General features: G+C 33.8%; 2 protein-coding genes across 2 annotated transcripts; both read right to left on the bottom strand.

Annotated features, from left to right (window-relative positions):
- Positions 1-1,867: 1,867 nt before the first annotated feature.
- Positions 1,868-9,054, bottom strand: LOC131843015 (zinc finger protein 615-like). Its single transcript, XM_059191606.1, has 6 exons — positions 8,856-9,054; positions 7,331-7,453; positions 6,000-6,532; positions 4,422-4,532; positions 2,451-2,559; positions 1,868-2,058 (listed from the first exon to the last, which is right to left on the bottom strand). The coding sequence occupies exons 1-6, from the start codon at positions 8,970-8,972 to the stop codon at positions 1,951-1,953; spliced, it is 1,101 nt and encodes a 366-aa protein (XP_059047589.1). The 5' UTR covers positions 8,973-9,054; the 3' UTR covers positions 1,868-1,950.
- Positions 9,055-12,541: 3,487 nt separating this feature from the next.
- Positions 12,542-13,214, bottom strand: LOC131842995 (tigger transposable element-derived protein 1-like). The gene is made up of 2 exons (XM_059191590.1): positions 12,849-13,214; positions 12,542-12,790 (listed from the first exon to the last, which is right to left on the bottom strand). Exons 1-2 carry the CDS (start codon positions 13,212-13,214, stop codon positions 12,542-12,544), a joined length of 615 nt encoding a protein of 204 aa, XP_059047573.1.
- Between the last annotated feature and the right edge of the window lie 1,092 nt (positions 13,215-14,306).

Genomic DNA, 14,306 nt, shown 5'->3' with positions numbered 1-14,306 from the left:
CAGATACTCCAATTTTATTTATATGTATAGATAACTACATTTATATTTATTTAAATTTTTAGCCTGTTAATCTACTTTAGAATAGAATAGAAAATTATTTTTTCAAATAAACTTGCATTGAAGCACTTTTGAGTAGTTATTACTTATTTTTTAAATCTACCGCTTATGCGGATATTTTTCTCATCACAAGAACGAGCAAGAAACTTGCGTGTAGCTCTTTTAAATAAATAAACTTAAACATAACTGGTACGAAGTCCTCAAATAAAATTTATTTTAGATTAATATTAATATTACTTTATTTCTAGTTTTACATTAAAATAGCCTACATTAATCTAAAATGTACTAATACTATAATGTTATACAGCAAAAACTGCTGGTAATGAGTGTTTACCAAAAATCTAGAACAAATACTCCATTGTTAGACTATTTTTTATCTATGCTTATATGAAAGCCCAATTTACACTCAGCCCGAGTGGGCAGGGAAATGAGCATGGAAGGTAACAGCGCGAGAGTGTAAACACGATACTTACCATGCCATTGGCTCTGCCACTCTGCACGGGGCTCCCTTGATTGTCGGTTTTTCGTGCGCGAGTCAAAGGACTGGCAGCGCGAGTGGCAGCGTGTGTTTACATTCAGCACTCTCGCTCAGTTGTCGCTCGACATTTTATGCGGAAGGTAAGGAAGAGTCGCCCGGTAATTAAGTATGAGGGCTCAGTGTAAACGACACTCACTCGCGTCGACTCCCGTCGACTGACGCGGCAATATTTCCGGCAGCGCGAGTGGCAGGGGAAGCGACTGAATGTAAACGTAACATTACACTACACAGTGGACCCGCGGTAATCCGGCCCCTCTTGTAATCCGACATGGTCTATTTTTTTTTTTGACAATCTTCACTACTGCTTGATTGGACAAATTTGAACAAGTTTGAATGTACGCATCACCACTGTTGGACGCGACGCGTAGGTTATTGTTTTGATTACTTTAGGGAAAAAAAATTATAATGTAAAAACTTGACGTTCATAAGCGGCTAAAATGTCCTACATGAATAAATTATTTTTGAATTTGAATTTGATTATGATTGCTTAGTTTGAATTTGACTACTCACATGTGATGAAGATAGCATGTGTTCATTGTTTACCGTTTATTCATTGTGTATCAGCTCAGAAGCGAAAGCACAAAACACCGACAATTAAAGAAAAATGTGATATTTTAGACCATCTAAATCATAACGGGAGATCTCCATGTCGGATTTCCTCAGGAAAAAAAGGGGTTGTTACTAGAGATGAAACGGATATCCGGTAACTATCCGGTATCCGACCTATCCGACCGAACTGGACGGTAGGGAAAAAAAATATGTAATAACTTGACGTTCATAAGCGGCTAAAATGTCCTACATGAATAAATGATTTTTGAATTTGAATCCGAGTAAATAAAAAAATTTTTCTAAGCAATTATTTAGTTAGTATTACTTAAGGAATAAATTTAGTTTTAGTTTTAAAAGTTTTATCACTCAATAGTAAATTAATGTTATAGAAAGAAAATAAATTTATTAGTTAGATAAGTTCCGCCGGATATCCGGCCAAACTGCTATCCGTTTCATCGCTAGTTGTTACCCTGTGAAATGATGCCGAGGTAAGGGCAGCTCACCACGAAGCCGCAATATCTACCCCCCTATGAGGAAGCAGAAAACCAGTGACAGTCACATGATAACGTCATTTCTGTGGTACTGTTCATATATAGGTGATCACTTACCATCAGGCTGGCCGTCAGTTTGCCATTCCAATTTTACAAAAAAAATGATAACGTCATTTCTGTGTATATGTATATATATGTGTACACATATATGTATAGGTGACGGGACCACTTACCATCAGGCGGGCCGTCTTTTGCCATTCCAATTTTACAAAAAAAATCGATTACTTTGCACTATGTACATAAATTTAAAGATATTTATGAATATCCGCTAGCATGCTCTTTTTGGTGGGCATGGTAGGACGCCTTTGATTTGAAGCATTTCCCGCATACATTGCACTTTTTAAAAACCAAAGAGTCTTCAGGCTGAAACAATGGAAAAATATATATGTTATCTATACATATAAATAAAATTGGAGTGTCTGTTTGTAATATTGAAATAACTTATTACTACATGTATATATAAATACGGTACATACACCAACATAACTTTTTTTACAATTTTTGTCTGTCTGTTTGTTTCGGCTAATCTCTGAAATGGCTGGACCGATTTTGACGGGACTTTTATTGGCAGGTAGCGGATGTAATGAGTAACTGAGGCTACTTTTATGGCTACTGTTTCCTTTTACGACCCAATGAGCGCAGGAGTGATAGCAATATATCAATAAGTGATAGGAATGATAGCAACAGTGATAGTCTACCGTGACTCCGGATAGATGCCTGATAAGTCGTGGGATTAGAGAGTAAAAAAAAATTACCTTGTAACCGTGTGCATCCCTGAGATGTAAATGTACGCTCTTGCTGTCGTAGTACGTATCGCCGCATATGTTACAACTGAAAGTCGTCTGCGAGGACTTTGTATGGACCCTGTAATGGAGACAATCTCATATATAAAATTCTCATGTCATACTTTTCGTTCCCATACTCCTCAGAAACTTCTCATGAAATTTTGTGAGCAATACGCTAGAGTAGGTCTGAGAATCGGCCAACATCTATTTTTCATCCCCCTAAATGTTAGGGGTAGTCCACCCCTAATTTTTTATTTTATTTTAAGGCAAAACAACGTTTGCTGGGACAGCTAGTATAAATATAACAATTGACTAACACTCATCTAGTCCTAAGTCATAATTTTATATTTATAATATTTGTAATTAGTAAGGATTGAATGAGGATTAAATAATTTGAACATGGATGGATGGAAAAGGAGAGGACGCCCTAAAGAAAGGTAGATAATAGTTTTTATTTGTATCTAAGATACACACATATAGACTTAATTATAACATCACATGACAAGTACCTATAATATAACAATACAATAATAAACCTGCATGTGTATGCTACAGCAATACAAAACTGGTACATAGCTCAGTGTGGAGAATCACTCATGGAGCAAAACACAGATTTTCAGCTATGTCCTCGAGGGTTAAATAATGTATTTTTTTTTATAGACTAAAATGAACTGAACTAAATAATGTGAAATAAATAAATAATAAAGGAACTTGGAAAGTAGGAATTACAGTTAGAGTACCAGGACTTTATAAATACCAAGATACTATGATTTAATTTGATATATATGAATACTATAAGTAGGAATACAATAAATGTGTAAAAATAATAATAATTATAGTCTTGAAAGAAGTGAAAAATGTATTAGAATAGAATAGAATAGGAAATTTATTCAAATAAACTTACATTGAAGCACTTTTGAATAGTCAATACATTTTTTTAATCTACCTCTCATTCGGAAAGCTGTCTCATCACAAGAAGAACGAGGAAGAACTTGCGTGTTGCTCTTTTAAATAATTTTATTATTACTTTACATTTTTAAGTTTAAGTGTGTGAATACAAACCACCAATTAGCACTAATTCAATTAAATACTCAAATAGAAAAAATATTAAATATACAACTAACTGGTTAAACAATTAATAAGAGGAAATCAGTCATAGTATAAATGTATTTAGGGAAAGGAAAACAATTAGAATCTTACTGTGCTCTGTCACCAGAACAACTTAGTTTTTGTTGCTGTAATAGGTGTGTTTTTATATGTTTTTCAAATGTATATTGAGATGTAATATTTCTGATGGGTGGTGGAATATTGTTCCAATATTTAGTTGCGTGGTAATGAAAGCTACAGTTTTGTGACGTTGAAGCTTGTCGCTTGACCAATAGTAATATTGAAATAACTGTTTTTTACTACATTCATATAAATATACATACGGTGGTACATATACCAAAATACCATGTTTTATAATTTTTGTCTGTCTGTCTGTCAGTAAGTTTGTTGCGGCTAATCTCTGAAATGGCTGGACCGATTTTGACGGGACATTTTTTGGCAGGTAGCTGAAGTTATAAGGAGTGACTTAGGCTATTTTTATTTTAGAAAAATAAAGGTAAATTCTACGCGGACGAAGTCGCGGGAACAGCTAGTTTTGTATATAAATTTAGGATTACCACACACAACCATCTCGGGACTTTCTAATCAGACAGGATGTGCACTCCGCTCAGTGAAGCTGTAAAGGCCAGCTACGTCCAAGAGCATTAGAATGCTTCGAAAAAAAAATATCACATGACGATGTGATGACGTGATACAAACACTCCTAAATACAAATGCACCATGCGAGGAATCGAACCCGTGACCATCGAGAGTAAAGCGGTGTGCTAAACTGCTAAACCGCCGACCGTCATCAATTTATTGATGGTACCATAAATTCAATAGAATGATACTTACTGTTCATGTATTTTTAATGTATTTATCTTGTTGAACACTTTTCCACAAACTTTGCATGCAAAGGATACTTTGTGGGACATCTTTTTATGATGGGCCAGTTGGTTTTCACTCCTGAAATCAAATTAAATATTAATGTAGCAGCACACGTCTCCAGCATTTGGTTTGCAGAGATTTATTTTGATAGATGGCTTAATAAGTTTATCTAATAAAAAAGAAGTAAGAAAAAATGGATAACTTTCTGTATTTTGTAGGATAGATGGCAAGAGGCGGGTTGCCATATATCCTACAAAATACAGAAAGTTATCAATTTTTATGCGACTTCATACTCAATATAAGGACGCTACAGATGTACCTAGTAATTAATAGCTGATTTATATTTGTAGAATGTAATTGTTTGGCTGAAAGGAGATTTCCAGGGCCGTAAAATACATAATAAAAAAAAAAAAAGCAGCACACGTGAATACAGTGAATGTCTAAGACGTTAAATGTTGTTATGTATAAATGTAAGCAACCTCATTTTACTACATCTAAATATATATAACTCAAATGTGACTGACATAGTGATCTATCAACGCACAGCCCAAACCACTGGACGGATTGGGCTGAAATTTGGCATGCAGGTAGATGTCATGACTAGGCATCCATTAAGAAAGGATTTTGATTAATTCTACCCCCAAGGGAATAAAATAAGTTTATATGAAACTTCGTCGATTTTAAATCGATCTGGCTGAGACTTTGCTTGCATAGATCTACTATGACGTAGCCATCCCCTAAGAAAGGATTTTGATAAATTCTACCCCTAAAGGGGTATACCACATACCCGCACACCCTTATTAACGCGAGGAAAGCCGCGAGCAAAAGCTAGTTGTATTATATAATTTTTAAAAAAAGAACACAGAACACTCTAATTTTAAATTTGTCATTCTGAGCTATATCAATGGAGTGAAAATACAAAATCCTTTACATTAGTACAAAATATTTGTTTTATTTTCACAAGAACAAAAGGATAGTACAGTGAGTGAGACGGGAATACGAGTGCGCTCCTGCTCGTACCGAGTTCATAAATGTAAGCGAAACACACTAGAAGCTAATTGCGGAGAATAGAATCCACAAGGTTAAAAATAATTCAAGTAAAATTAGGATTTATTTACTTACTGTATACAATCTATACATCTATACAACATATAAATAAAATTGGAGTGTCTGTTTGTAATATTGAAATAACCGTTTTTTACTATATGCATTATGAATATAAATATGGTACATATACTAAAATAACATTTTTTGCAAATTTTGTAACTGACAGACAGCTGTTTGTTCCTGATAATCTTTGAAATGACCGATTTTGACAGAACTTTTTGGCAGGTAGCTGATGTAATAACTAATAACATAGGCTACTTTTATTTTAGAAAAATAAAGTTAAATACCACGCGGACGAAGTCGCGCGAACAGCTAGTTGTAAATGTAAGCGAAGCGATCGGATTGCGACGGCAAGCCTCGGCTCCATACGACGGCCTGAGCCGACTGTAATCTCTTTTGTATGCTAATAAATAAAAATATCAATTGGAGTTCACTTACGTAAATTTTTTGTCGCACTTGTTGCAGGCATACCTACTAACTTGATTCTTGTTTTTCTTCCGAGTAGTACTTTCTAGAAATGTTTCCAGCATCGTATCTATTAATTTGTGTGTTGTTTCATCGTCAATATCGAAATTGTCAGGAAAATCATGCATTAATTCTGCATTTGTATATTCATCATTATCTCTTAGTTGATTCTTAGCTTTGTGAATATTATCAGATTTCTCTTTGTGTATCGAGGTATTCTGTGCTTCAGGTTTGCCTTCAGAATCTTCAGCATATTCATAAAAATCATATGTGTCCACGTTATTATTATCCTTCTCTAATTTAACCATAACTTTTGCAAGATCTTCATTGTCTTCATCTTCAAAATCACTAAATTCAGTCTTAGTTTCTGATTTCACATTTGATTTAGAATCTGTATTATTTACATCCTTTATCACGATCTTACTGGATTCATCTTCTATGTAATCCTTTTTTTTATTATCTACCTTAACTTCCCATTTCAAAGTTGATAATCCTTCGATTACATTCTAAAATAAAATGTTAAGCTATTTAATTCTCACTTTTATATGCATTGTTAACAATGGGCTCAGTGCTCACTCAATTAGACAAAACAAGGGCTAAGTGGTCTAGCGAATTAGCACACTAAGGTAGTGTGCTAATTTGCTAGACCACTGAGCCCTGAGCTTCTAATGATCGCGGGTTCGATTCAGAATATGTGTGCTGTTATAAAATCAATATCCATAAAATATGCTTCTCATTATTTTACAGTTTCTAATATTGCAAATATTCTAAAATTAACTGTTGTTACTCTCATTACACATTTAATAATTAGGTTAGGTTAGGTAGTTAGGAGCATGAAACTAATAGTGAGGTAGTTCTAGAGAAGAGGTACAAAACAAAAAAAAATCCTTATAGCTGTTGTTGCAATTTCATATGTTTAATTGAGGCCTTTTGTAACTGTAGGTAAATTCCCCTACAAGTAAATGGTGAGACTACTAATACATTTATTAATTTATTGACTAAATTGTCCTGGGTAAATAGTAACTAGCTACTCGCCCCGGCTTTGCACGGGTGTTCAAGTATTATATATATAAACCTTCCCCTTGAATCACTTTATCTATTAAAAAAAAAACTGCTTCAAAATCCATTACGTAGCTTTAAAGATTTAAGCATACATAGGGATGGACAGACAGATACTTTGTTTTATACTATGTAGTGATTCACAGATTTATTTTATATTATTTAGTCTAATTAAACTACAATATAAGTGTATACTGGGACTGGGAAGAAGCAGATGATGATGAAGATGAAAAGTTTAAACTCACCACTTTTCCACTCAATACATTTTGCATTATTGTCTGCGCCTGCAAAGCTCTCTGCTGGAAGTTCACAAATTTGACAATTATAGCTTTGCATTCCCAGCATACTTTGTCCTCTGCCAGATCAAACTGTAAGAAAATTTCATATTTCGTTTATTAACCAATGTAAAAAAACTTCTTTACTTTTATGGCAAATCATGACATACAGTAATTAATCCTTAATAATACTATTACTGTGAAAGTAGGGATGTTTGTTATATTTCATGCAAAAACTACTGAACCAATCATCATAAAATTTTGTACACATCTTCTTGGATTATATTATTGTGGATAAACCAGGAAAAAATATATATATATATAAATAAAAAGAGTTAAATTATTTTTCCCAATTTTTACAACCATTCAATTAATCAATCAAAATATCTTTATTCATGTAGGTCTATCATGGTCTCCTATGACTCAAATCTACCTTCAATTTGGAGTGCTTTAGATCTGAGAAGAACTGTGTTGTGGGTTCATTTTTTGATGTTGTTGGTCGAGACGATGTGTATTACAGATGATAATCGACTGACAATATGTACATAAAAATATTGATCTTATATACTAAATGATAATAGGAAAATGTGAGGTGGGGTAACACAGTTTTAGACATGGCAGTGCTTAGTAGACAATATTGGAATTGTCTTACTAGACATTATTAAGTGCAATTATTATTTCTATGTAACTGTATCCCATAAACTGAAAAGAAACTCATCCCATATTCTCTTCAAATGAGCTTGTACATGTACAGAAATACAAGTTCATGTTTAGGTTTAAATTTGGAAGAACAGAGTGTCCACCAGGTATGCTATAGCAATTTTGTCAAAGGAAATAGTGTAACCTGTGTCTGTAACTTGAACAGACCAGTTCCCACAAGTAGCATCCGTTCATGAGTATGAGGAATGAGCATCATCATTGTACTCAACCATATTACAGGGGGGGGAAGGGGATTGTTAGTAATGTGGATTGATAACCCCGTTGCTAGCAATGTACCTTGTCAGGTCGACCTCCACGTGGTTCCCCCTGGAAACCATCGTGTTTAATTCCTGGTGAATTAGTCACGATGGGCTAACTGACCTGACCTCATGCTCATCTTATCATCCTCCACTGGTGCCCCGCCAGCGTAAACCGTTAGCGCAGGCGGGTGCACCATTCCATTATCATCCACAAAAAAAAAAACCATATTAGAGGGAGCACTTTGACCCGGTTCATCACGTCGCCACAAATTTTGAAGTTTATAGCAAGTATGACTGTTTTAATTTACTAAACTATGTCATCTATATCATAGGCGGAAACAATCACAGTTTTTACCTATATATATAAATAAAAATACAAATCTCATTTTAAAGAAATAACATTTAGGTTGCCTATGACATTGGCCTGAGGCAACCTAAATGTTATTTTTGTTTAATATGTCAATTTAGCATAAAAATATATTGGCGATACATCTTGTTTTATAAAATATTGAATGGAAATTTAAAAAAATATTTACCTGAAATTCTGGAAGCAGCGCTGCTTCTAAATCTGAATCAAGATAAAAAACATTGCGGTCACTACTTAGGCAAGTTACACAAACGATGCTTTTTAAATATAATTTCATTTCCTCCATTGCGAATAAATATGGAAATTTTAAGTTTTAAAAGGACAACACGTGTTAAATCGTAGATTTAAATTTATATGTATACAACGGAAGGAAGAAACATTAACATTAATCGTTGACGCGGTTAGTGATGAGGATATTCAACGTTCGATGTTTAATAGTAAATATCGATATTAAGTCCTCGATATCGATACCATCGAAAAATGAAGTAGAACCTAAAAAGTGGAAGTCAGTAATAAAGAAACACTTGTGGGGTAAAAAACAATTCTATTTATTAGCAAATCAAAATTAATAGGAACACTCATAAGCTAAGGGGAATCGATGTTACATCGATGTTTTTCTAATTACGCATTCCTAGATGCAAATTTTTTTTCCGCGTTAATTGGCTTTGGATGTTATATTCAGGATTAGTTGAAATTGCTAAAACCAGTGCAGAATGAAAGGTCAACTTTTTCCATAGAATACATATATATAATGTATCGTTCATCAATCCTTTAGGGAAAAGCGATTGACTTTTTTCCGGGCATGTGTGAAACCATTATTTTTGCCATGGCGAGCAGCGCTGACTTAATTTCATTCTTATTATTAATGAAACGCTGTTGTAGCGTGTAAAAACCAAAGCACTTAACCAAAAAAGACAAACCACATAAAAAAAGACATAAAATTTGACAATATTACTCTGTATGTATGGCATTGACGTATGACGACTGTCACTGTGTGACAATCTTTTTTATCTGTACTCTTGAAACACATTGTCGTCCGTCGTCTTTTGTTCGCTTTTTTATTTTATAATTATACGAATTTTCATGCTATACAAGGCGTTGAATATTACGAAATAAATCATATTTCGTTATATCATGTATAAAATGTGGGTATTTGTACCGTATACAACACTTCTGCATTTAATGCATTTTGTTTCATCGCCATTGACGAACACAGGTAACAGTTATAGCTTGTTCGACGCAGATTGAGTAGGAATTTGTTGTATAAAATACGCATATGTTGTTAGCTCAGCTATATGTAGTTTAGGTCGTTATCACTTTTTGATATTTGTTGTGAACATTCATTCTGAAGGTAGTATTTCTTATGAAATACAAGTTTTCTTTTCCTCTACAGTAATGTATGATACTGGATTATATAATTTTAATAATAATGGTTAAAAACGGTTTTGTTATATTAATGGACGTACTTTTTTCTTTTCTTCCATTATTTTTTTAAAAATGGAACAGGCAATGGTCTTTTGACCGTACAGTCTAGTATTTTTGTAGTTCTGGTCTGAGGTAATTAGCCATAAATATGAGACTTGTAAAATTTTGTTACTTGTCCATATTCTTATATTTGTTCTAACAATGTAGAAGTTGTTGTAAAAGAGGTGTAAGGGTAACAATATATGACTTAGGGTTTGACTGTACATTACACTGTGTACATGTATTGAATACTTTAATTTTCATTTGGCATAAATGATAGATTCAAATTTACATGACCAAAATGAAGTGTAAGTATTTTGTAGATTTTCTGGCTTCTATGAATTATAGTTTGAATGAATTCATATTTTTGTTAAAAGGATGTCTGTAATAGTCGGTAATTTTTTTTATTATATTCATTTAGGAAAGGCAAAGGGACTAAGCACATACAGATGTTGGCTTTTGTGATAATTTTCATACTTCTTTGATTTCCTTGTCATAACAAAGATTTTTAAAAATTGTTTACTGTTATGATAAAGGCAAAGGCAGTCTGTCTGTCATATATATTTAATTTTTTAAGAAATTCCCAAAAAGTCTTTAGAAATAGTGTTGAAAAAATATAATATTGAAAATTTTACAAGATTGTTGAAAATGATAGGCAATGTTCGAATTTGAATTCTTGTAAATGATATGATGAGGGTTAAACAAAAAAAAAAAATTAAACAATCTATAATAAATGACTAACAATTATATTTTGTGAAATCACGGTTCAGTAATGTTGAAGTTATTAGAGCAGAATGTCCTGTGGCCAAAGGAATTGAATTTATTAGAAGGATTTACTCAAACATCAAGCAGTCAAGTCTTTTTTTTTGGTTCTGTTTTTCCCTTCAGGGAAAGGCAGAAGGATTTAGCCCATACAGCCATTGTCCTCAGTAGAGACAAGTCCAAGTACAAGAAGTAAGTTTATGGCATTGAAGTGGTTCTAAAATATTTTTCTGGTTTTAAATTGTACTTTGAGGGTCTTTAAAATATTGAATACCTCCTTATCTACTAATAAAGTCCAATGAAATGAATATGCTTGGTAACTTCCCAATTTCGCAATTTATTCCCAATTTACGAGTTTTAGAATAAGGTAGGATGGGGCACAAAGGTCTAATTTGACTATTAATTATTTTACTGCAACCCCATAATAGGAGTAAAAACGCAGCCAGGGGGAACAAGGTCCAATATATTATTTTATAAAGGTTTTATGAAGTAATAACTACATTCTCTAATCAATGCAATGCAGTTTAAATAATAGGTAACCTATCTCAGTTGAACAACACAAACAGTAGGGAATATTAAACTTAAATCCATTAGTAGTTAATCTATCAGTTAAGTAGTCTGGATTGCATCTTTGGTTCTGGCGAAAATTAAGAATGATGGGAGAAATGAACTCCCATTATCTAAGTATGTATTATCTATCTATTTAGAAAAATCAATAACTAGTAATACTCGAGAATAATATACTTACAATGAGGCCTCATTTTCATACCCCCAAAGGAGAAGAGTCGCTCCACAGGGCTGGGCAAATAAGTGTTATATTTTAGGAATATTTTTTTAATTGTAGGATAAGCATTCAAACTCGTAAGTTTTTATCTTTATTGTTGAGATACTGGAGTGTCTTAAATCACTGGTGCTGCTTGTGATTTCGCCACTAGAAATAGAGGAATCGGAGTCCTCTAGAAACATATAAGTCATAAGAATCACATCAACTGATCTTGTTTCAGACAGGACATGTTCTTTTACATATTCCTTTCGCGCTTTTGGGTACATTCCTTTCGCACATTTGGGAACCAAAAAAGAAAACTGTGAAGTTCATTTTAGTAAAAGTATCTTAGGGAACAAAGTACAGGCAGTCCTCGTACTTACGGCATGTTAGGTTCTCGAAATACGCGACGTAAATCGAAACGACGTAAGTCGAGACATATTTTTTCATATGTTTACATGTAAAACTCAAGGGTTAGGTTCCACACGGACTCGAAATAATAAAAAAAACTGCATTTATAACAAAGGACGTACTTTATTATTAAAAGTAAGTTCTTAAAATAATTATATATTATGCACTTATGAAATTGCTAGTTATTTTTGGTATTTGTGTGTTATTAATTTTAATAATAATTATAAAACTTATACATATGTAATGATAAATAATAAATTAAACTTTTGGCTTAAAGAAACTATCAATTCTAGATTGCTTGGCTTCTTTCTTCTTGCTATCATACAGATCTTGGTAACAGTGATAGGCTGCACAAATTTTGTTATTAACGTTAAAACTTCTCTCAAAATTAGGATCATTTTCTTCAAAAATTTTCATGGCATTCTTCAAATTTGCAAAGGCTACGGAAAGTTTTTTTAGTGTAAGTTATTTTCAGAGTCACTAATAGAAGAAGCTATTTCTTGTGACTCGAGTGCTTCCTTTTGTACTTGTGCCTCCAATTCAATAAGATCTTCATCAGTCAGTTCTTGCGAATGTGAGCTTAACAGATCATCAATATCATCAGTAGTAACTGCAATGTCAGGCAAACGGTTAGCCAAATGAACAATGTCAGTTGTGATCTCATCGACATTTGGTTGATCTGTAGATGTAGAACTTTCAGATGGCTCAAAAAAAAATGGAGCATAACTTTTTCCACACTCCTTTTAAATTGTTGGGTGTCACCTCATCCCATGAAGTAGCAATATTTTTTACGCATTGCAGGATATTATAACTTTTCCAAAAATCTCTCAGCTCCATGCCATCATTTTCATTAGCCTTTACAGCCTGTGAAAAAGTTCTCCTGAGATAATAGGCCTTAAAAGACGCGATAACTCCTTGATCCATCGGCTGTAACAACGAAGTGGTGTTGGGAGGCAGGAACACGACTTTGATTTGAGGATCAATATCGGCAATACGCACAGGATGGCCGGGAGCATTGTCCAAAATAAGTAAAGCTTTATAAGCCAAATTATTGTTTGAACAGTACTGTTTCACTTCAGGTATAAAATGCTTAGTAAACCATTCTTCAAAAGTATTGATGTAACCCATGCCTTTGGATTAGCCTTCCATATAACTGGAAAGTACTCTTGACGTAATTTTTGAGGCTCGAGGATTTTCAGACCTATAAACTAAAAGGGGTTTCAATTTAAGATCACCTTCAACATTCGAACCCAATAACAACGTCAAACGATCTTTAGCCGCTAGAAATCCAGGCATAGACTTTTCTTCCTGTGATATAAAAGTACGAGAGGGCATTTTTTCCAAAACAAACCAGTTTCGTCCACGTTAAAAATTTGTTTAGGCGAATAGTCTCCACTTTCGATAATTTCTCTTTAATATTCCAGGAAAACTCTGAGCAGCCACACCATCGGCACTAGCAGCTTCTCCTTGCACTCGAATGTTATGTAACGAATATCTCGTTTTAAAGCGCATGAACCATCCGCGACTGGCAGTAAAACATTTTGTTTCGTCACTATTATTCTCGCCACGTTTATTTTGCAGTGTGTTGATGATACTCAGCGCCTTATTTTGTATAATAGCCAAACTTAGAGAACCCGTCGCTGAGTTTGATCTTGAATCCAATTGTACACCAGTTTTTCCATTTCATAAATTAAAGCATTTCTTTTGCGTATAATAGTGCTGTTTGAAGAGACGGAAGGAAGAGCTGTTAAGAGTTTTTCTTTATCTTTCAATATTGTTTGTACCGTCGTGCGTGATAAATTAAGTTCTCATCCAATAGATGAAGTCGAATAACCGCGATCTTTGAGTTTTAAAATCTTAGATTTAACCTCCATTGTAATTGACTTTCTTACTCTCTTCTTCACTTTATTACTGTCTTGTTTAGGTGGCATTGTTTAAAATTCACTTCGTGTATGTAAACACAAAAACTGTCAAAGATGCAAAAAAAACTAATTTATTACGTCTTGAATTGTCCGTTGTCCCTGAATGTACTAAACAAAATCAGCGACATTTGCGGGAGTATTCCCCGCACGAGACGACACCACCGCGCCCCTCACGGACATTGACCTTGCGACAAGTGAATTCTCCGATATGCCGGAAATCGAAACAAATGACGTATGCTTGAGGAATAGTGTCAAAACATTGTTTGACGTAACTTGAAACGACGTAAATCGAAACGAC

This window comes from Achroia grisella, unplaced genomic scaffold, assembly GCF_030625045.1.
Source record: "Achroia grisella isolate CSIRO2021 unplaced genomic scaffold, CSIRO_AGI_Agris_v1 utg2716, whole genome shotgun sequence".
NCBI classification, from domain to species: domain Eukaryota; kingdom Metazoa; phylum Arthropoda; class Insecta; order Lepidoptera; family Pyralidae; genus Achroia; species Achroia grisella.
This window is presented reverse-complemented; position numbering and strand designations above follow the sequence as displayed.